The sequence below is a fragment of the Piliocolobus tephrosceles genome, chromosome 11 (genome assembly GCF_002776525.5).
Source record: "Piliocolobus tephrosceles isolate RC106 chromosome 11, ASM277652v3, whole genome shotgun sequence".
NCBI lineage: Eukaryota > Metazoa > Chordata > Mammalia > Primates > Cercopithecidae > Piliocolobus > Piliocolobus tephrosceles.
This window is the reverse complement of record NC_045444.1, coordinates 98,491,514-98,517,105: the sequence shown is the minus strand read 5'-3', so window position 1 is coordinate 98,517,105 and position 25,592 is coordinate 98,491,514. Positions and strand designations below refer to the sequence as shown.

The following is a 25,592-nucleotide window of genomic DNA, read 5'->3' as shown; positions in this document are numbered from 1 at the left end:
TGTGTGTATCCAGTCTGTGTCAGAGCAACTTTTCCTTATCCTTTTAGACAAGTGAATGAGGACCTAGGTAAAGACATACTGAAAGACATACACTAACGTGGCTAACTGAATAAAGCATTTGTAAAGTATCCTAGTCCTTTTTCTGTTGCTATAACTGAATGCCTGAGACTGGGTAATTTATTAAAAAAAGAATTGTGTTTCTTGTAATTCTGGAGGCTAGAAAGTTCAAGATTGAGGAGCTGCATCTGGTGAGGGTTTTCTTCTTGGTGGAGACTGTCTGAAGGGTCCTGAGGCAGCAGAGGGTATCACATGGCAAGAAGGCTACAGAATGCCAAACTGGCTTTTTAACAGACCCACTCTCATGATAACCCATTAATCCATTAATTCAAACATACATTAATCGTGAATGGGTTTATCCATTCATGAGAGCTGAACCCTCATAACTCAATCCCTTCTTAAAAGCTACACCTCTTGATACTGCTCTATTGGGGATTAAGTTTTAACCTATTTTGGAGGGGGCAAACATTCACACCATAGCATAAGGTATGATATTTCTTCCATTGTAGATGCTGCTGAGTAGATTGGTAACACCATTGACTACTGTTATGCTCGGGAAATTTCTTCTCACAAGTGATGTCTAACTTTTGTACAAAACTATGTATATTTTGTATGTGTGGTAGGCGAGAAGGGCTCTGTTTTATATTTTATTGTGGGTAAAATGAATTTTGACTTTCATTGTGGGTCTTGTTCAGTAGCAGTGAATCAAAATCAGAAAAAAAATTTTTATTTATTAGCAGCTTAACTAAATTTGTATACTATTATTATTTCTAAAAATTCTACAGAGGATTTATCTTAGAATGTAAAATGTTATAAATCTGTGATATAGACTGTACTTGTTATTCCTTTTACAGATAACCTAGAGCCCCATGTATTGTTTTCCAGTAACCATTTGTTGAATAAATGTATGACAGAACAAATAAACGAATGACAGATATTTCTCTAGTGGTGGCTGTCTCCTTATCAAACATCCAATTACAGTTAGTACTTGAAAGTGTGTTGTTTACTCTGTTGATACTTTATTTCAGTGCTTGGCAAGAGGAGTGCTTATGCACTGTTGGTGGGAATATAAATTTGTTTAACCATTTTGTAAGACAGTGTGTTGACTCCTCAAAGACCTAAAACAGAAATACCATTTGATCCAGCAATCACATTACTGGGTATATGCCCAGAGGAATATAAATCATTCTGGTATAAAGACACGTGCTCATGTATGTTCACTGCAGTGCTGTTCACAATAGCAAATACATGGAATCAACCTAAATGCCCATTAATAATAGACTGCATAAAGAAAAAATACATATACACAATGGAATGCTATGCAGCTACAAAAAAGAACAAGATCATGTCCTTGGCAGAGACGTGGATGGAGCTGGAGACCGTTATCCCTAGCATACTAACACAGGAACAGAAAACCAAGTACTGCATGTTCTCATGTATAAGTGGCAGCAAAATGATGAGAGCACATGGACACACAGAGGGGAACAGTGCACACTGGGGCCTATCGGTGGGTGAGAGTGGGAGGAAAGAGAGGATCAGAAAAGATAACTAATGTGTACTAAGCTTAAAACCTGGATGATGAAATAATCTGTACAACAAACCCCCATGACACAATTTTGCCTATGTAAAAAACCTGCATATGTGCCCTGGAACTTAAAATAAAAGTTAAAAAAAGGAAAGTTGATTGTGATTGTACTTGCAAGTATGATTATGTTGTAAAAATAACAACCCACTACTCATCTAAATGTTTTAGAGAGACCAACTCACTGGAGATTATAGAATCTAGTTTCTAGAATAATAGAGTTTGGGTACAAGAAAACAATTTAAAATAAATTGTAATAATATATTTTATAATCTAGTCTATATTAGTATCAGGTGGGTGTTTTTTCTTTTTTATCCAAGAGAATAATGTGACTATGAATTGGGTTTTAAAACATCCCAGAAAACTTTGTTAGAAGGTGATCTTGGATTAGGCTTTATATGTAAATCATCTGAAGATAACAGTAAAGACTGTCAGTCAAAAATGTTGTTTGCCACACTCCTCCTTCTCACCCCAAGTCTAACATTCACAGACTTTTCTTTTAATTTTAAAAGGGTCGTTAATTTAGACACAACTTTACTATGAATGAGCAAGTTTGGATGGATAACTTGAAACAGTGGAGTGAACCAGAGCTTCTGTTTACAATTATGCAAGCTCATCACTGCACACATACTCATGTACTAGGGAACAGATGGGGATAAAATGCAGTGCATATTGTGATGTCCAGGTCATGTGCCCTTCATGGAGTTTGTTCCACTTAAAAGAGTGCCACCCTAGTGCATTTGCACAAAGGTACCTATTGCCCAAGAGTAGCCCTGGGTTGGAGAATGCTTTGAAGGAAGACAGACCTTAAAAACAAGAATGGGGTGACAATAGTACAATGTTTCACTCTTGCTATTTCTCAATTTTGCCCATTACTAGTGTAAGTTGATTGAATATCTACCCTAGAAAGTGCCTATTGCATATTATTAGTCAAGTAAACATTCACTGATGAAAGGCATGGAAAAGGAAGTCTCACTCTGAAACCAATGCAAGAGAAAGGCCATAGTCCATTTCTTATTGTGTACGTCTTTATCAATGCTTAAGAAATAAACCTTGATATGTGAGCATAGCATCATATTAGGAACATCTAGTCTAATTCCTTCTTGTACATTTTTCTAACAGGAAAAATATCCCACACACTGCCACTTTAATTACAGTGAATGGCAAAGGTCTCACAGTGATAAGGCATCACAATCAGGCTGGTTTTTATTAGACACGAGGGGATGGTTGAAGGCATGATAATCTAGGGAAGAAAGATGTTTGCTAATGTTTACATACTTAGCTCCCACTGGCATTTTACCAGCTTGGAGGTTTGCACTGTCCCTCTTAATCTGAGAAAGTGCATCCAGATTCACAGCAAGACCTCAAGGAGAGCCAGATGATGGGGCAGATGGCAGATGACTAATTTGGCAAGCCTTGATGAGTGGAAATTGTTTGTTTTAATTGCTTGTCAAGTCCAGTACCTACATTAAAGTTAAGGACCTAGCACTTTCACAGAAAATGAAATACTACAAAGTAAATAAGAAGGACTTCGTATGAGGGAGGGATAAAGAGGTCAGGGAGAGAATAGTGGCAAAATGTGGTAAAGGGAATATTACATTTCTGACAATTGTATTTCTGTGATCTTATTATTTCATCCAAGTATGTGTAGATAACAGAAATATAATTTCTAAATCCATAAAGCCTTTCTATTTTTTCTATTTTCAACATAGAAATGTTGTGAAATAAAAGTTAAGAAAAAATATTTGAAGACAGGAAAACAATAAAGAATAGGAATATATATATCTGCAGTTATGTTAGTTGATATTTGATATGATGCATTAAAAATCATTTGCCATGTTTAAATTTTACCAAGCTCATCTTTGAAATACAAAGTATAAAAGTTTACAAAGATAAATGTTTATATTGGGAAGAGTAGATCAAGGCGGACTACTCAAAAACCATGTTATTCATAGAAGACAATCATTTATAATTTTGATATATATCAGGTTTTTTAGTTTTCAGTTATGAGGTTATTTTCCCTCACACTATATAGTAGCTGCACTTAAAGACTATTGCAAGTCAACAAAAGAGGTAAAGTACAGATAATTCAATTTTAGATAGATCAGCAGATAGGAGTATATATAATATATTGATTTACCTTTCATCTGTCTGTGGTATAGAATACCTATGTCTTCCATAGGTGCAAATCTATTAGTAAAGGTCTACAATGCCAAAGGTTCTTTTCATTTGGTTCAAGGATTGTTTACAAAGTGTTTAGTAGGTCAGGCACGGTGGCTCACGCCTGTAATCCCAGCACTTTGGAAGGCCGAGGCGGGCGGATCACGAGGTCAGGAAACCATCCTGGCTAACACGGTGAAACCCCGTCTCTACTAAAAGTACAAAACAAATTAGCCAGGCGTGGTGGAAGGCACCTGTAGTCCCAGCTACTCGGGAGGCTGAGGCAGGAGAATGGCATGAACCAGGGAGGCGGAGCTTGCAGTGAGCCTAGATCACGCGACTGCGCTCCAGCCTGGGCGACAGAGCGAGACTCTGTCTCAAAAAAAAAAAAAAAAAAAAAAAAAAAAAGAAAGAAAGAAAAGAAAAAAGAAAAGAAAAACAAGTGTTTAGTTAATTGCAGCAGTATCATGTTTTATCACTTTGGGAGTCAATAAAACGGCGGTGGAAGATAAAGATTGAGATAATACATAATAGGAATTTTTTGTAAAGGGATACCAATTTTTACACTGAAAAATATTTTATTTCTAGTTTTATGTAATGAAAATTATGAAACACATTTCCTATTTGCTATTAGTTTTTTCTTTAATACATTTAATTATGTAGAATATGAAATTTCTGAAATACAAATTTGTTTTAATTTTTAAACTCGTTTGGCCCTAATCACATCTGATAAAGATATTTTAAAACATTGATACATATTTTTGTGTTAAAAAATACCAGTACAAATGAATAAAAGCAATAAAATCCAGGAGTATACTAACAGAGTAATGCATGGTCATTGTATATGATACATTCAAGAGTATAAGGATGGTTTAATAATTGCAATTTATCAATAATTTACCCTAATAAGATTTTTTAAAAGTCTCAAAACTGTGAAAAAGTGTATGATAAATTGCAATATTCAAGTCTGAAAAATGTAGACTGAGTTAAGGGAAGAATTTCCGTGAGGGTTAGATAAAAGACAGCAATGACTACTAGCCATCAATTGAAAAAAATTATCCTAGAAATGTGTTAATAACAATTAAGCTGGATTTACCAATAACACTCAGCACAAAACCTCACTTTGTAGATAGTGAAACCAAGACTCAAAGTGATGAAGTGATTTGCTCAAGTTCATTCAGTTTTTAAAAGTGGAGGAACCCATGTTTGATTCTGGCTCCATTCTAGTTCTCTTTTATTTTCTTAATTTGTTAGAAGTTTTTTGTAGGGAAAGGGTGTCACTTTGTTGCCTTGGCTGGTATCCTGACCTCAAGCAATCCTCTGGCCTCAGCCTACAAAAGTGGTGGGATTTCAGGCGCGAGCCACCACACCTGGCCTTCCTTTATATATATTCTTTACCTTTTTTTTTTTTTTTTCATTCTAGTTCTCAGTATCTCTGAAGTCCATATGTTTATTTAACAAATGTTTACTGAACATCTATGCCTATTTACTAATGTTTACTGAGCATCTGCTATATGCCTGCTTTCCAAGGTGCTGAGCAGACAAAGGGCCTATCTCTTATGAGGCTTGCATTCTAATGTGGAGAGATATAATAAAAAGTTAAACATGCAGATGTACAGTGTAAATTCACATAGTGAAACTAAACAAAAACAAACCAAAAAAACCCCACCAAAATGAAAAGAAAGCAGAACAAAATGTATGGGAACCTGATGTCTATTTTAGATAAGGTGGTCAGAAAAGGCTGTTTTGAAAAGGTGACATTTGAGCAAATTATTAAATACAAGTTCTTATAGGCTATAAGAACTTTGGATTTTATAGTCAGTGCAATTAGAAGCCAAGGGATGTTCTCAGTAGGGGAGTGACATGAACAATTCACATTTGTGAAAAAAACATTCTGGTCTCTGTATGGAGAAAGAATAAACATGAATGCGTTTCTCAGGGTTCCCCAGAGAAACAGAACCAAAAATATTTAAGTTACTGGATATCCAAAAGAGTAAACACAAAGAAAGGACTTTACCTTCTCTCCCAAGGAAGGAGATAGTGCATTTTGGGTTGTAAGCACAATAGTTGTATCATGTTAGGTGGAAGTAAGACCTGTTATTTTCTTTATTTGAAGATTAAGTACAGATTAAGAAGTTGTGTATTTGTGCCAAGTTAACAAGGGGTGGGCTTATGATAGTTAATTTTCTATGCCAATTTGTCTGGGCCACGGAATACACAGATAGCATATATATACAAGAATATATACACACATATGTATGCTATACATAGCACACACACACAGATTTATTTAAAATGTGCTATATAGTGTTGGCTCACACAATTATGGAGGCTGAGAAGTCTCACAATCTGCCATCTACAAGCTAGAGACCCCAAAAACCTAGTGGTATAGTTTAAAGGCCTGAGAGTTAGAGTGCCAATGGTATAGATTCCAGTTTGGATATGAAGGCTTAAGAACCAAAAGTGCCAAGGACTGGAGATCTATGTCTCAGTTCAAGCAGTCAGGCAGAGAGAAAATTCCATTTTCCTCTGCCTTTTTATTCTATCCATGCCTGCAACAGATTGGATAATACTCACCCACACTGGGGAGGGGCATGTGCTCTACTCAGTACACCAATTCAATGCTAGTCTTTTCTGAAAACGCCCTTATGGATACACTCAGAAATAATGTTTAGCCACCATTCTGGGCATCCTGTGGCCCAATCAAATGACAGATAAAATTAACCATCACAAGCCCATCCCTTGTCAGCATAACACCCATATGCATCTCCTTAATCTGTACTTAGTCTCCAAATAAAGACAATAAAAGGTAATTATTTCATATAACATGATACAACTATTATGCCTACAACCCAAAATGCACTAACTTTGTCTCCAGAAGAGAAGGTGAAGTCTTTTTTGATGTTTACTTTTCTCCTTGATATCCTGTAACTTAAATACCATGGTGTAAAATTAACAATACTTAAATATTATGACATAAAGTAATACATCTTATGTTTCATGATATTACTTTATGTCATATCATAGGAAATAAGAGAAGAAAAGAAATAGACACACCCACACACAAAATGTATTCATAACACAATAAGGAATAAATAGTTATGGCAATTAGGTACTCATGTCTATCAGTGGTCACATGATCATAGCTGGTATTTGTAACTACCTTTTTCTACTACCCATTTCATACTCCCTTTGCCTTCAGCAAGCACCTCAGTTGGTTATGGTGCTTTACCTGTTGAGGTGACCCAAACATTCATTCCAAAATACCTTGGACCATACTAGTCCTGCTTTGATTGGGTAGTTGTAGTTTTCCATTGAATTTCATCACTGCACATGGTAATACTAAGAGAGCCTAGAGGAATGTCCTGTATTAGAGACATACTCTTCCTTATTACCTCCACTGTGGAGTAGCAATATTGATAGAATCTGCTACTATCCTTAGGAGTCAGGAACAATTATCCCAGCCAGATTAGCAATTCCCTTCTTTGCCTGTTGATTCAGAGGAATGAGGAGCCCAAAGTGGCTGCACGGCAGTCACTTCCAATTCAATGGGATAACTGTTGTGTCTCCTGGTAGAGTACAGTGTTTGGAAACCTGGTACCTATTTAAGTAGGGTGGTCAGAGAAAGCTTTTCTGAGAGAATGACATTTGAGAAAAAATGAATACAGATTCTTACAAGCTATGATAAAGAATTTGGATTTTACAGTAAATTTAATGAGAAGCCAAAGGGTGTTTTTAGTGACATGAATGATTTATATTTTAAAAAATATTATTCTGTTCTCTAGGTTGATAATGAATTAATGGGGGCAAATAGGAAATCCTGGACATTAGTTAGGAGGCTGCTGTGTAAGTCCAGGGAAGAGATAGCAGTGTTTTGGATTCAATGACTATAGCAGTGGAAGTGACAAGTTTGGGCCCACTTGGGGATATATTTTGAACATAGACATAACAAAACTTGCCATCTCTGCATAACTATAATAGCATTCGTTAATAGTCACTGAAAATAGATGCTGCTTCTTATGTGGTCTTTAATATTTTGTATTTTGATATTTACTACAATGCTAGATTTTTTTAATGCCCAACAATATGCATTAATCCAAAGTGCATTTATTAACATTTCTGAAAAGGAAAGTACTTACTGGTGTTAAATCAGGAAAAGAATTTTTTATCAAGTTACCATATTTTATGTAGGAAGCCTCTGAATTATGCACACATAATATATACATTACTTAAATATACTGCTCACTGCTTTCCTTGCTATGTGCCTTGTAAAACTACAGAAGCCCTTACAAAACAACTTGGAAATTTTTATCAGTAATTATTTTTCATGATATTGGGAGAAGAGTAGATAGCAAATAAATAATTATTCATTTCTTAATTGATAAACTGATATTCTGCAATAGGCATTTGATTTGAGAGTTAGGTAATTCTCTTTTTTTTAATTCCCGTCATCTTTTCTTTGTAAGCAAATAGAGTGCTGGTTTCATAGCCAGAACAAGCTTGGAGGCAATAATTAATTTTCAGTTTTAATATAGATATTGTTAAGTTTTCTTTATTTTACTTTTAATATATTTTCCCAATTAATTAAATTAATACACTGTTAACCAACCTTTTTATGTTGCTACCAACTTTTTTTATTTTTTACCGAATGAGGATTATATGGTTCACACACTGTTGGATATAAATCTTAAGAAAAAATAAAAAGCCTGTGTTTGTAAGTATAGTTACATTTGTAACAGAATCAATACTAAATAGAATAATTGAGGATTTTATTAGGTAGGACCTCATATATAGCTTTACTCCTGGAGTTACATTTGGAATGAAAATTTTAGGAAGCACATGTACATTTTGGATTTTTGATGCTTGAACTCTTGTAGGCTTATAGTTTAAGGACTTTATAATAGTATTGACAAAGGGGGCTGAATTTTGTTAAACTTGTTTTGACTGCTGAAGACAATTTTTCAATTGTGTTTTGATAAACAGCTTTGTGAAATCGATGAAACTTGATGCTTTAAGCATTGTCTTGCATACATTGCTTGATTGTAAAATCAATTGACAAATGATAATTGTGAGTTACTCAGTGGAGGCTCCACAAAGACAACTACAAATGATTTCTATGAAGCTATCCAAACCAGTTCTTTAAAAATCAAGTGTGTCTTTCAAGATAAAATTTATGATGAGTATACTGTGGATTCTAAATACTTTGAATCAAACATAAATGAAAGCCTCACTGAGACAAAAATATCTACTAAATTGAACAGCATGTAGTAAAAAAACTGCAAAGACTAGAATGTTTGGCAAATAGAGTATTGTGATTAATCTAATTTTCTGTTTTTTGGAGCATCTTTTTTTTGTCAAAAAATATTTCTAAGCATATTTATTCAAATTTTCCATTTTAAGAAGGTATATACAAAACTTTCCTGATCATTTGTTGAGCAATAGCAATATTTTTTAGTTGAGGGCCATTTTCTGAGTATGAGTTATAATTGTTCTGGTATCAATTAAATGGATTATTTCAGTGTAGGGTAGCATATGTTCATTATAAGAAGTTTAAACAAAATCCTAAGTATTTATACTATACAAATATTTAAATTATATCAATAGTGAGAACTTATCATGAATTTATAACTATCCAGATTCAAGTAATATTGTATAATATTATATTGGGTCTAATATTGTATACCTTTTTATATATGTAGAATGGGAATTGTGTAAAACTACCTAGGTATTGCAGTTATAGTAATAGAAGCCATCTCTCAAAGGTTGTTTATGCTTCTATAGAAAAGGTCAGAATATACCAAATATTTTGAAAACATTTTCATTTAGATTATTACATATGGATTTTTTATATTAATATTAAAGTATGAGTCTTATTTCCAATTGAGAGAAACTATACAACATACATTATACGTAGGTTGCAAATGTGTTATTGGATATACTTTAGAAATGGTGCAGCAAATTTATTAATGGATGCTTATATTACCCCCATAAGTAGTTGTATTAAAATATGTTCATCCTCATTGGAATTTGAAATAATTAAAATGTGTATTTCATAAACTCATATAATAATACCATTTCTCAGCAGTCGTAAGTTTGTAAAGATTTTGTATAAATTTACTGAGCGCAATAAAATAAGGATCATGGATTAAGGTTTTTCCAAAAGGACCTTTAATATATAATGAAAAATATCTTGGACTTTGATCTTGATTTATAAGGAATATGCACATCAATCAATTTTTCTTGTTCTCCTGCTTATGTTGAATATTATTTCTTGGGTGCTTGTTTTAATAATAAGAGAACATTCCACAGAGCCAATAAAATGTTGTTATGATTAGGAATGATTTTGTAATTTCATTATATAGTTAGCAAATTCAGTCAAACCAAGCACAATAGTTAAAATTACTCAAAGTCAAAAGCATATAACACAACTAGAATTTAATCCTTTCTGTATGTAACATTTTAGCACGCGGGGCCAATATTCATCATCATCTTGATGGTATTGATAATATGACAATGTAAAATATCTATTGCTTGAAAATCCTACTTCCTTTTAGCTCAGTTCTCAGCCATCTCTAAGATGTGTCACTCATTCTTATGGTCCAAGATGATGGCTCATGTTTTAGCCATGACATCTGCATTTCTGGCATCAGGCTGGAAGAAATTATGAAGCAACCAGGCAGTCAGGCTTCAACCATGTTTGAAATCAAGTTCTGGGAAGGTGTCGTGCAACATGTCAGAACTTAGTCCATTGGCCAAACTTACCTCTAAGGGAAGGAGAGAAATATAATCTTTATTTTGGGTGACCACGTGTCCAGCTAAAAATTGTGCAGTCTATTACAATGAAGGAAGAGAAAAATGGATCTTAAAGATTTTAGAGGTCTTTACCATAGCATCCATCCGTATCACTCAACAAAATCTGCATTAACAAAGGCAATAAATGAATTCTAGCATGGTGTATAAGGGGCTTGGAGGGAGCAATGGAAGAGTAGCATGGAGGTTATAAGCTGATAGGACCCTGGAGAGAGAGGAAGTGATTTTTTGACATTTATTTAATATGGGATTTAGAGACAAATAGTCTAAAGATTGTTTTAGTGCTACTCTAACAACATACTACAGAGTAGGTGGCTTAAAACAATAGCGATTTATTATCTCACTGTTCCGGAGGTTAGAAATTCAAAACCAAGGTGACAGCAGGCTCATTCTCCCTCTGAAACTCCAGGTAGAATTCTTCCTTGCCACTCCCTAACTTCTGGTGGTGGCCATCAATCTTTGGCATTCCTTGGCTTATACTTATATGGCTCTACCCCCCTGGTCACGGGGCTTTCTTCCCTCATTGTCTTTGTGTGCACATGGTATTTTCCTCTTCTTATAGCAGGGCTGTCCAACTTTGAGCTTCCCTGGTCCACACTGAAAAAAGAATTGTCTTGGGTTACACGTAAATACGCTAACACTAACCATAGCTGATTCAAAAAAATATACTGTGGGTTTTTTAAAAATATGTATTTATTTATGAGAAGGAGTCTTGCTCTGTGGCCCAGGCTGGAGTGCAGTGGTGCGATCTTGGCTCACTGCAAACTCCGCCTCCCGGGTTCACGCCATTCTCCTGCCTCAGCCTCCCGTGTAGCTGGGACTACAGGCGCCCGCCACCACGCTCCGCTAATTTTTTGTATTTTTAGTAGAGATGGAGTTTCTCCGTGCTGGCCAGGATGGTCTCTATCTCCTGACCTCGTGATCTGCCCGCCTCAGCCTCCTAAAGTACTGGGATTACAGGCATGAGCCACTAACCCAGCAAAAACTATAATGTTTTAAGAAAGTTTATGAATTTGTGTTGGGTCGCATTCAAAGCCATCCTGGGCTGCATATGGCCTGATAGCTTCAGGATGAACAAGCTTTATTATCATTATGTTGAATTAGGGAACACCCAAATGACCTCATCTTAATTAGATTTACATCTAGGAAGACCCTGTTTCCAAATAAGGTCACATTCTAGGTAATGGGAATTAGGAATTCAACTTATCTTTTAGGGACACATAATTTAGCTGGTAACAGAGTGCTTGCAGAGAATACACTGTTTGGGGAACTTTAGAAATCCAGACTTTAGAAGTTTGGGCTTTGTTTTTATAATGAATTTCCACTGTGGTTACAGACATACACTATTTTTCAAGATTTTTGGATTAAGATTTTTGTTATTTTTGATGTGCTTGTAGGCAAAAACAGGCTTTAAGGTGGTCTTAATTATCAGGCTATACCCATCTAGATGTTTTCCTTCCTCTACAGGAATTCATCCCTTTGAAAACAACATCAGACATCATGACATCTTTTTTACTTCTGTGTATATAAGACATGAGTCTTATATATATATTACATGAGGTAATATATATCTTATATATATTATATAAGGTAATATGATACCTTATATATATTATAATATATAAGGTAATATGGTACCATACATAATACATTACTAAGCCATGTTCATAGTGTGTTTGCAGTCTCCACTTTGTATCTTGCCTTAAATTCAGCATATCTTATGTAACTTACCTGAAGAAGATTCATTTCCAAACCATTTTCTTTAACTTTACATACCATTGTTAATAGATTTATAATATACATTTTTAGTCTACTTAAGATTAGAGTCAGTACATTGAGTGGTGAAGATAGTGCTCTGGAAGGTATATAAACCATAAGAATAGTATCTAAAAGTCTGGCTTCTGGAAGTCACACACAATTTTTTTTTTTTTTTTTTTTTGAGACAGAGTCTCAGTCTTGCCCAGGCTAGAATTCAGTGGCATGATCTCGGCTCACCGCAACCTCCACCTCCCAGATTCAAGCGATTCTCCTGCCTCAGTCTCCCAAATAGCTGGGATTACAGGCATGAGCCACCATGCCCAGCTAATTTTTGTATTTTTAATAGAGACAGGGTTTCTTCATGTTGGCTAGTTTGGGAACTCCTGACCTCAGGTAATCCACCTGCCTCGGCCTCCCAAAGTGCTGGTATTACAGGTGTGAACCACCATGCCCAGCCACAAAATTAAAAAACAAACAAAAACAAAACAAAACAGAAAAACTTGTGTAAACTTATGTGCTCACATAGGAACAGAACCTGGCAGACGGATTATTTGTTATCAGTCCATTATACCTCAGAAACTCATGAATATATACAGTGATATTCCAGTTGATAACAATAAAAATTGTATTTTTTACATATCTTGCTTGTAGTATATGTTTACAAATATTTCAATTTAGACCTAAAGACAGAAAGACCATTCAACCTATCAATCCCATTACTGGGTATATACCTAAAGGAATATAAATCATTTTATTATAAAGACATATGCACGTGTATGCTCATTGCAGCACTATTCCCAATAGAGAAGACATGGAATCAACCTAAATGCCCATCTATAGTAGACTGGATAAATAAAATCTGGTACGTATATATCACGGAATACTGTGCAACCATAAAAAAGAATGAACTCATGTCCTTTGGAGAGACATGAATGGAGCTAGAAGCTATTATCCTTAGCAAACTAAAGCAGGAACGGAAAACCAAATACTGAAAATTCTCACTTATAAGTGGGAGCTAAATGATGAGAACACATAGACACATCGAGGAGAAAAACATACCCTGGGACCTACTGGAGAATGGAAGATGGGAGGAAGGAGAGGATCAGGAAAAATAACTAATGAGTTCTAGGATTGATAGCTGGGTGATGAAATAATCTGTATGAATAACCCCCATGCCACAGGTTTATCTATGTGAACAAGCCTGCACATGTACCCCTAAACTTAAAATAAAAGTTAAAAAAAATAATAAAAAAGCATGTTTGAGGTCTTGTAGGTGCAAGTTTATTTAGTAAAAAATTTACTCAGCTGGAACAGCTTATACAGTAACTATGTTTTTAATATTACTGTTACTTTCACTATGTTTTGATTTTCATTTATTTACATTTGTAGAATTACTCAATTAGAAAACAGAGTAAATTATATGTCCTAAAAGTACAATGTTTAAATAAAAGTAAATGTATTTACTTGCTTTATATGGTCATAACAAATGGGATTAAGTTTATCTCCTTGCTATGTATTTCTGTGGAGTGTATGCCTTCCTACTCTCTGTGATTAGCACATGTAATCTGGGAATTTAAAAGTGAAAATATTTATTAGTGTGTGGGTCTATGCCTCTTAATGACAATCAAAATATTTATATTCAGAGAACTGGGATAGGCTTGTGGAATAGAGAGTTTTGAGGAAGATATTATTGTGCATATCATATAAAGGTTATACAATTTCACATTTATCTTCTTGTCTTTGCAGTGTGTGCAGGAACGGAGAATAAACTGAGCTCTCTCTCTGACCTGGAACAGCAGTACCGAGCCTTGCGCAAGTACTATGAAAACTGTGAGGTTGTCATGGGCAACCTGGAGATAACCAGCATTGAGCACAACCGAGACCTCTCCTTCCTGCGGGTAAAGCTGTGGCTTTCTTTCTCTTCTTTGTGAGTGAACAGTGGTGTCATGATGCATACAGGTAGACCTGCATGCTGATACGTGGAAGGTGTGCTCTTCTGCCTGGCAGGCACTGTGACTCTAGGCAAAAGATAAGAGATAGCGAAACACACCCAGGAAAAGAACAAGAGTAACAAAGCCATAATGACTGATGCTCCCGAGTTTAAAGCAGTTGCTGTTGCCCTAAGATTGATAAAAGAGTCTGTCACCATGTAGTACATGACATCTAGCAAATCTTTTTCTGACAAGCTGTGAACTAGGAGAGTCAGAGGACAAATCAGATAACAATTGATAATTTCAGGCAGTCATCTCCATTTCTGCCTCTTTTCTGCCACTTCAGACTTTTAGACTATTTTATATCACATAAGGAGACTAACACTGTTATTAAACAAAATAAAAAAGAAAAGAAAAGGGAAGGGAAGAAAAGCATGTGGTTTTGAAAGCCTACAAGTTATTTAAAGTAGACTCATAGGAAAGTACTTACGTAGATCAATACACGCATGAACACAAATGTGTATATGTACACTTGAAGTTGCTCAATCAGTCCTTTTGGAAATTACTATTATTATTATTATTATTATTATTATTATTATTATTTTGCTTTCATTCATCTATGCTATGTTAAACTGGCTATTAGTGCTAATGCTTCCAGTTTTTTTTTTTAATTTTGCTTTAACAGGAATATGTTTGGTAAAATCAGAACTTGAAGGGGACTTTGACAAAGTGAGATGGGGATGTGGTCTTTGCACAATTAAAAATTTATTTTTATACAAGAATTACTAATATACATTTTAAATAATAGAATATATTTGATCCCTAGAATATATTTGATCTTGTTTTCAGTAACCTTTAGACAATTCTTAGAAGCACTTTCATATAAATTTATGTTAAATGTTTTGAATACTGATGTAGTAAACCGGTTATTGGATAGTAATTTATTAAAGAGATCTAAGATAATTTTAATAATTCTATACTTAGGTAAATAGTGAAAAGGAGTGACATTTAAATATTTTGAGTGTACTAAATATGTCTAAAATTGGTAACAACCTCAGAAAATGAACCACCTCAAAACATTAGTAACACTGTATGGCTTATAATATCCATTTTTAAAACGACTCTCATAGTTGGACTAGTAAAGCAAATGAACTGAAGGTATTTCCTTATTCTCTACTTGACTGATAGAGCTCTGTTTCTGTAAGTTATGTGTCAAAAGTTTTTAATAATTTTGATGGTTAATTTTGATGTATTTGTTTATCAAAAGCAGATAGTTAAGGATATCCAAATCATAGAATTAGAGGGCCTTAAAAGAAACTATTTTTTTTTTTTCTCTCTCTCTCTTTTGTTTTTTGTCTTTTGCTTTTTGAGATGGAGTCTCAATTGGTCACCCTGGCTGGAGTGCAGTGGCACGATCTCGGCTCACTGCAACCTCCGCCTCCCAGGTTCAAGCAATTTTCCTGCTTCAGCCTTCTGAGTAGTTGGAATTACAAGCGCATGCCGCCACGCCGGGCTTGTTTTTTGTACTTTAGTTGAGACGGAGTTTCACCATGTTGCCCAGGCTGGTCTCATATTCATGAGCTCAGACAATCCGCCCTCCTCGGCCTCCCAAAGTGCTGGTATTACAGGTGTGAGCCATTACGTCCGGCCCAAAAGAACTTACTTTTTGAGGGAGCTATTGTTTAAAGAAGTGAACACATACAAACCATCTTAGAACATATGACAAGAAACTCAATGATGTTGTAGAATAGACAAACTAACAAAGTAAGCTGAATTCTGAAGCAGGAAAAAGAAACAATTTAAACAGTCTATTAGATTGGAATAATAGAAAAATTTTAAAATGCAATCTAAAGATCTGTGTTTTCCTTCTTATGTTTGCTTTACTTTTCTATACATGGAACTAAATTTCACTGATAATGCAAATAGTCATGACTATTGTAAATGACAGTCGTTGTATTAAATAACATGAAAATGTCTTTTTATGTCTTTTATAATAATTCTTATGGTCTTGTAAGGTAAAAGCATAGAATGATAAAAAATAGACTTTAGACCATTTTTCACCTTTAGCAATATAAAAGTAGCATGTAGATATTTTTGATATATGGTCTATACTGTGTTTGAAACTATTTGAATTAACAAGTAAGATACGTTATTAGAATGAACAGATTTGCAAAATGTAAGATAAGGAGGGCCAAGATTTCTGCATGGATTAAAAGTAAGCTATTTCTTTACAAAAGTAAATTTTGGTTGCTAACTACTAGCATCTCTAAAAAGTTCATCTGAACTTTGTACTAACCCATGTGCATATCTTTATTTTAATATATGTATTTAACGACAACCTTAATAGCACTTAGTTTTTGCTTCCTAACTTATTTTTGTTTCACATATCTTTTGTTTTTTTATAAAAAAACATTTCTATTATGACATATACCCATTCATGTCATATGCAGTATTATGTATTACACCTCTCTAATCCTTAGGAAAACACGTCTGCAATCCCAAGTAAATAATGGCATTTATTGTCCTTGACTTCAACAATCATGTTGAGGATTATAGATATGTAATACATAAATACTGTATATATATATATATGTGTGTATATATATAGGCATATTACAAATATTGTATTTGTGTACATATATACATATATGATAAATTGTGTTTTATATGTGATATGTATGTGTTGGTGTGTGGGTGTGAGATATAATATATGTATATTATATATGAGATATAATATAATATATAATATTAATATAATTATATATATATATATATATATATATAATCATTGCTAAGACACAAATAAGAACCCAGAACCAGAAAGAAGTTGTGGTCTTATGTTAATGGTAGGGGTGGGGTGCATGCTGGGTTATCTGAAGGATTCAGGAAAACTTGGCTTATTCTGAGGAATTGGCTTATTCTGAAGGATTCAGGAAAAGTTTCATCAAAGGGGTGCTTGAATTGAATCATGAGAAAATGAACAGAAGCTCATGAGGTGAGTGCGTTGTAAAAGAAGGGCATTTCAATGGGAGTAGTATAAGGCTTAGAAGGAAGCTCCGGAATCAGAGTTAATAAATGTGTACTCAGTGTGTCCTGTTTTAGACACTAGGCATATATGTGCAAATAAATAACATGTGACTCCTAATCCCAGGGAAGCTACAGTATAATGTCGATGAAGAAAAAGTTTCAGGTGGAGTAGAATATTCCTTTGGAGAGGTAGGAGATATCAGATCCAAGTGACAAGTTAACATTTTGTGATTGGATAAGGTAGTCAATGGAGATTAAAAAGAGTAAGATCAATAAGTGGTTCAAGAACAGAATACTCTTTAACCAGGTGTGGCGGTTCATGCCTGTAATCCCGCAATTTGGGAGGCTGAGGTGGGCAAATCACTTGAGGTCAGAAGTTCGAGACCAGCCTGGCCAACATAGTGAAACCCCGTCTTGACTAAAAATACAAAAATTAGTTAGGTGTGGTTGTGGGCACCTGTACTTGGGAGGCTGAGGAAGGAGAATGGCTTGAACCCAGGAGGCAGAGGTTGCAGTGAGCTGAGATCATACCACTGCACTCCAGCCTATGCAACAGAGTGAGACTCCATCCCCCCCCCCAAAAAAAAAAAAAAAAAAAAACAGAATACTCTGGATGCCCCATTCTCTGTTTTCTGGTGAGCTCAGCATTAAGTAGTTACTTTTCTTACTGGGCCCTGAAAGCAGAGACTATTTACCAAAATCTTCATAATACTACCGTATTGGATGATACATTATTTCAAATTATACTTTTGAATATGCTACAAAGCTCTCCATTTAATATAAAATTTCATTCCTTCCTAAAACCACATTATGGATTATTTATGCTGATAGTAACTTCTCTCCACAATATATAATCTGTCCAGTATTGACACTTTATAGTAAGTGGAGTCCATGTAAAGAAAATATAGTGATTTTACCATTATTTCCTATAAGTTTCAAATTGTATGAGTGGATAATGTGTGTATTTCTCCATTATATACATAGTACCCATCTATATTTATGTAACTAGGACTCATTGACCAAATTTCTTATAAAGAGGAAGTTTCCCTTCCTCTAAGAGTGACCCAAATGATATATTTAGAGGGTCAACAGTGATCTTAAATTTCATTCTGGATTCATTTCTGTCTTTAGGAACTTAAGAAATTACTTTAGGTTTTAAAGGATTTTTCTTCCTTATTTTCATCTCTAGCTAGCAAGGTAGTAGTGTTTTGCTTTGTCATTTGTTTTATTCTGTATGAAACTACTCAAGTTTCTATGAATTGTGACAATTTTCCCTGATACCTCGTTTATCTTGTTTACTATCTGCATATTCAACATTTATGACTAAGACAGTGATAAGACATAGTAAATATTCGTTAAATATTTGTTGAATGGACAAGAGTATTAGTATTTGTCTTAAATTATAGATCCCAATTTCATATATGATCTATTGTCTAGATAAACATGTTAGTCTCTTTCCATAGTCATGTTATTTCAGTGTGCCCTCACACACAGGACAGGTATGTGGGAATAAGACAATCAAAATCCTTTCCCATGAGGATTTGGAATTGTCACCAATAGCATTCAGTTTCTCTATTAGTTTCTTAACTACTCGAATACCACGACACAGCCATTTTTTGTCTTGTGGTTTGAATGTCAGAGAGACCTGTGCAGATAGAATGAAGCCAACACTGAAACAGAGGTAGAGTAGAAAAAAGCAGTATTTACCCCAAATGGTAATTTGGGGAACCATTCATTTCCATTTCCCACTCTACTTCTGAAGACGGATTGCATTCCAGCCATTTCCACCTCTACTCTTGCAACTTTATAGTAATTTCGCCCTTAAACTAGAAAAAAGATTGCTTCCTTTTACTACACTAAAATGCCTTGTCTAGTACATCTCCTGAGATTTTAGGAACACAGCAAAAGTGAGCCTTTGTAATTGGATTGAAGATGTACTTTTAAATAATGTTAATGTTTGTAGATACTTTCCTTAATCTTTGTTAGATACATTCTGTTGAAATGCTTTTAAATGCATTGTTTTCAAGATGCTTTTATTGTAGCAACCTTGATGCTTATCTCTGTACCCACTTTTCATACCAGCTTTCTTGTAATCTCCAGTTTTTGCATTTCTTTTTGGGAAGAGAAATCCAGTTTACTGTGTTTAACATTCAACTCCCGAGGAAACACATTGCTGGCTAGAAAAAGGCCCTAAAATTTATTTATTATGTATTTTATCACTATCACAAGGTTAAGACATATAATAGAAAGCAGCAAGGCATAAAAATCACAGATTTTGCGCTCTTGTCTTACACTTTGTGAACTCTTTAAAACAAGGCAAAATGTAGTAAGTAATGGGAATGAACTATTAGACCTTTTACCCTCATTAGAATTCGTGGGAGCTTTCCTCTCCTTTGTCATTCCATTGGTCTTCTTTGCTACTGCTAGCACTTAATAACTCAGTGCTTCTAAAAAGGTGCCTGACCCACCAGCTTTTACACTTTAAATTTATTTTCTGTTTTATGTATTAGCTTTAAGCAAATAACTATAATGTGTCAATCATGTGTAAAGAAGTATGCTATGAAATGTAGAGTATATAGAGAGTGTTAACACCTATCCTCAGTCATTGCTATAATAGGTTATAATTTTTAATCTGTGGCTTGAATTTAGTTGTGTGCAAATTATTTTAGAAATAGTGTACATTAGGATTATAAGGAGATAAGTTTATTTAACAGTTGATGCATGGATGTGGAATAGTTACAATATCATAATTTAATGGGACTCTGTATGCTGTAGTCTATAGACCTTAAATTTTAGTCATTATACATGTCTTTTATTTCTAATAGATGAATAAAAATAAAGTAATATATGAAGATATCTTTTAAAATAACATTCGTGCTCTATTATTGACAGCAAAAAGCAATGACTTTGAAAAAGTCAGAAAGTGTAGTTTTTTGAAGCAAAAAGATTAAGAAAAGATACCTTCTCTCAGATAATGAATAACAAATGCATGCTATTATGAAAAGGTAACACATTTGAAAAATAAAATTTGCTTTTATTATATATTTGGCAGAGCTATATGGCTGTTCTTGAATTTACAAGAAATAATGCCATCTAAAAATTTCTATTTTGAAAAAAACAAAACTTTGGAGAAATCATGCAAATGGTTTATCTTTCTCTACCAGAGAAAATGTCCTATTTTTAAATTCAAATATAGCCTTTGTCTTTAGTTAATAATTCACATTTTATAATGCTGTAGAACTGTCATCCTCTTTTATTAGGATATGTATGGGATTCTTCTGAGGATGTTGCTTTTCAACAACTCTTCATAAGACATAAAATTTGCATTACTTTTCCATGGCTAGTAAAGGATCTATACTATTTCATTCTCTTTCTCATGCATATTCCTCTTCTGACTAATGACAAATATGTGTTAGAAGGCAGAGGAAGCTGCAACTCAGACAGCAAAATACTGACAATCTTACTGGAACCAAAGACTTTGACTTCATTAGCACAGTTTTGTTACAATAAAGTCAGGAATGATGTTTGACAATGATTTTCAAGTTGCAACAAGTAACCAAGTCTTGATCTATTCCTTCACCATTTTCAGTAAGGATGAACAACCACTGAGAGTTAATATGAAATTCTAAAATATTTACATTTTAGCCTACTTCTAGCTTTAGTGCTTCCTTTTCAGTGTCCTCTGGCAATTAGAAGCACATGACCAGAATTAAATCCAACAGTATGGGAGATGGTTTTATGTTTGTGTCTGTTTTCCATATCTTCCTCATACACTTTTAACTCTATATCCAGGCTAAGCTGTCTGCTACATAGCATGATTTAGGAAAAAACCCTATATTGAAGAGCACATCTTTCAAAATAAATAGATAATTTATACAGTACTTATTCTTTTGGGTTAGAAAATGATTTACTGAATAGTTGTTTTCAAATACTAGCTACCAACACCCATCTATATTTGTTTTTAGCTTATTAAATACCAGATAGAATGACTTGTGTGGCAGAAATTATGTTGGAGAGAGAGAATCAGGATGAGAAAACTTGTCATATTTTAAAAACATTAGAGAGGAAAACACCATTTAAATTAAACATCTATGACATAATAAAGTGGGTCCACATGAGTTAGAATCTCATATTTCCCAAAAAGATTATTTAAGTGCAACATTTTCAGATACAGAATGCGTATTTCAGTTGTGCACACATTTTGATTGGACTGTATAGTAGGAGTACAATCCTGAATTTGTATTCCTGAAAAACTTTGTAAGATATTTGTCACTGAAATGGTGAACAAGTAAATGAGAATTTATATGAAGTATTTGTATTCTGTAACTATCTATTCATTGAGCACAGTAGTTTATGTTTTTCTTCCATGTCACTAATTGGGACAGGTGGCAAGAGAGGATTACAAGATCAACATCAAAATACTTAGACTTCACCATCATTAGATTCAAGGAAAGTGCACCTTCAAGAAATGACTGGTTGGGTAAACAAGCGTTAGAAAAGATACGGTGCTGGAACTTTTTCTTTAATCCTTTCTGTTTGAATTTCATGTAAAATTGCTTTTATGGTAAAATGTTACATATTTAGATGCTGCATTAACATGATGGTCTCTTAGCTGGGTGAGACAGAGATTGCTAAGAAGGACACAGAGAGAATAATATTACAACATGTCAGTTGGGCCAAAGCAGACATTTTGGGTTAAATAGAATTTTCAAAGCTTTGATAGTTTCTGAAAGCTGTTTCTAAGGCCGTTAAATATAATACATATGCAATTTTGTATGTGTGTATTTACAGCTGACTTTCAAATTGAAACTTGATTTTGTACTAAATCTAATCATGGAACTTGTATTACGTTTGAAAAAGCTATGCAATTTACACTTGGCTTAGGATTTTTTTTTTTTTTCTCAGAGGTTAAGTACCATTTAATCTAAAAATATACATTGACTCAAAATTCTGATGCTCTTTCAGAAATTCTACAAGATAAATCAAAGGATAAAAAATGTCTGTATTCTTTATTTGGTATTTATTTAAACATATATTTTAAATTTTCTTTTTAATCATTTCAATCAAATATTAAATAAAAATATATTCAATTGGCTGGTGCTGTGGCTCACACCTGTAATTCCAGCACTTTGGGAGGCTGAGGTAGGAGGATTACTTGAGACCAAGAGTTTGGGTAATATAGTGAGACTCTGTCTTTACAAGTGTTTTAAAATTTAACCAGTGTGGAGGCACATGCCTGTAATCCCACCTACTCAGGAGGCTGAGGTGGGAGAATCATGTGAGCCCAAGGGTTGGAGGCTGCAGAGAACTATCATTGTGCCACTGCACTCAAACCTGTGCAACAGAGGAAAATGTTGTCTCAAGAAAAAACAACAATAAATAAACAAGCAAAATATATACATCTATATGAGATTCCTCTGTATCTTAAGCAGATTAAAAAACTCTAAGTAAAATGGTGTCTATGATAAACATGTATAACTGTTAGTAAATATCTGAAGGAATATTAGAAGGAATGATAGAAATAAGAAATAGACTAGTATTTATCAATCTAATATCAATAGACTAGTATTTATCAATCTAATATATAAATATATACATATATTAAAATTATAGTATATACAAGTATTGTAAATATAGTGACCATTTATATCTATGCACATATAAATGTAAATTAGCAACCACTTTCCAGGAATCAAGAACCAAATTAATATATAATATTAACCTTATATAATGTTTCTCGTTAAGTATAACCTACTAAATATTGAAAACAATCTATTATTTCAGTAATAATAAATAATAATAATAAAACTGTTTGCAACAAGTTCTTTTAGCCCCTAATTACAATGCAGTTTCCACAAATATGCCCTTGTTGCAAATATATTTAAATTAAAAATTAATTTATTAGGATGATGAGCAGATGCAAAGTGTTTCTTTATACTTCTGGGCATTGTGGTATTTAAATTAGGCTTAAAAATGTGCATATAATGAATTAATGGGCTTGTCTTAATTTTAAATGAGAAAAATAGAGCCAGGCACGGTGGCTCACACCTGTAATCATAACACTTTGGAAGGCCTAGGTGGGAAGATTGCTTGAGCCCAAGAGTTTGAGACTAGCCTGAGGAACACAGTGAGACCCTGTTTCTACAAAAACATGAAACAAAATAAAGAAATAAGTAGAGAACCCAAGTAACAAGTCCATTTTACTCTATGATTCTTTGAGCATATAAAAGTTAAATTGAGCATATAAAAGTTATTCCTTTACTTCTTTTATTTGGGAACAGCAAGAACCTTTATTCAAAGACAGAGAACACAATTATGTGATGTTGTTAAAGAATTATATTGTCAATAAGCTATCTTTTAATTCTAAAACCGAAGCGTTGGAATATAATCAATACTTTTTTAAAATTTCAAAATATACTACATATATTTTCGTTAGCTTTATTTTTCTCTGACTCTTAAAATGAAACACTTTGTTTTCTTTCAAGAAAAAGGCAGATTTAAACTTGATGAAAAATTTTGCATGAGACCAAATCAATTTTAAAGGTCTCTTGTTGGTCACATAGAGTATAATTTAAGGATCAAAAGTATAAAAATGAAATGTGAAAACTGTTACATTTAGAAACATGGTAATTATTTCTCCTGATCTCTAATTTGAACTCATTTACTGTAAAAATAATATAGTAAAATATATCATGAATGTGGTAAAAACTAAGGTATTTTAGTAAACATAGGCCCCTTCAAAATCATTATTATTAAATTTCTACCTGAAAATCAGAATATGTAATTGAATGTTAAAGTAAATCCTCTTAAATAATTTAGTGCTATCCTTTCCAAAAATAAAAGTGTCTATCATGATGCCCAGCACCATGTAGCCCCTCAACAAGAGCTGGCTGGCTGTATCTAACCCTGTTAGGCTTCTTCCTTTCTTCTTTGATACCCTGTATACCATTATTGAGCCATGCTCTGAAGACTTGACAATAAGTTTTCACAAAGCTTTTTTGGAGGTTCAGTTTTTGGGTGGTGGTGATTTTATTTTCAGAGAGTTAAAATTGCAAGTCAAACACTTGGTTGTATTTAAGAGGCAGTCAATAGCTGAAGAAGTATAAAGACTCTACATAGTTTGTGAAGGTTGTTTCAACATCATTTCATAGAAGCAATGAGAAGTATTCATCAATAACACAATGAAACATCAATAAAGCATTGGGAAGCATTCATGAAAGAAATGCATAGAGAAAGTACTAGCAAATAGGGATTATATATCTGAATTGCATTACTTTCCTTCTTAAAACTTTCTATCCTCTTAGGATAAAGTCCAAAATTCTTATTAAATTCCTACAGTTGTTTGGTCCATACCTATAAGCTTTATCTTCCCACTGTCAGTAATGACATGAAAACTCACTGGCCATCTTTTAGTTACAACCAACTTCCTTTTGGTATTCAGCTCTTTCTAACTCTACTGACCTTTCTCTCATTCTCAGATTTTCTCCCCCATAAACATATGAATACACCTAAGTATTCATGTCCTGGCTAAGTTCTGTTCTGTTTTTAGGTCTCCATTTAAATAATTTATTCAGGGATATTTTACTAACTACCTAGTCTAGATTCCTCCCATTACCTGCATTCATAGCACCCTCTGCTTCCTTGTAGCACTTCTACTATAACAATTATTTAAGTATTTGTAAATTCTGTCAACACTCCTAAATAACAAGTCCCAGACAAAGGCCATGTCTAGTTCACTGCAGAATTCTAGCGTAGTACACAGTGCCTGTCATGTAGTGGCTGCTCAGCAAATACTTGTGAAATAAATAAGTAAGCAAATTTTATAACAATAAGAATAAATTATTTTATTTATGACATTAAATCAGGAAAAAATTGCACAGAAATTACTTTACTTACTTTTCCAACTGAAGTTCCTCTCTATCGTGTCTTGTAGAATCTATAGTACCTTTCATCTTACAGCCTATGAAATGATTTGGTTAATAAAAAATGATATGCTACCCATAATGGAAACATGGGATACTTAGCTTATATATTTACACTGTTACATAAAACCCTAACAGACATATAGGTAGTGCAGCTTATTGGCTGAGCTGCATGACTTGAGCAGAGTCATGTATCCTTCACAACTTTCGCTATCTTGAGATACTTCTCTGACCTGCCTTGAATACCTGAGAATCCTTCCATTAACAAAATCCCTTATGTCCAGTTCCTTTTTTTTTTTTTTTTTTTTTTTTTTTTTTTTTTTTTTTTTTTTTTTTTAGTTTTTT

At 33.8% G+C, this 25,592-nt stretch overlaps 1 protein-coding gene across 4 annotated transcripts in view; it reads left to right on the top strand.

Annotated features, from left to right (window-relative positions):
- ERBB4 (erb-b2 receptor tyrosine kinase 4) overlaps positions 1-25,592 on the top strand; it is a 1,165,464-nt gene that overhangs the window by 402,736 nt on the left and 737,136 nt on the right. For all 4 annotated transcript variants that reach the window (XM_023220194.1, XM_023220218.1, XM_023220201.1 and 1 more), the window contains exon 2: positions 14,114-14,265. In XM_023220194.1, the coding sequence (XP_023075962.1) occupies positions 14,114-14,265 (152 nt within the window). The remainder of the gene's footprint in view (positions 1-14,113; positions 14,266-25,592) is intronic.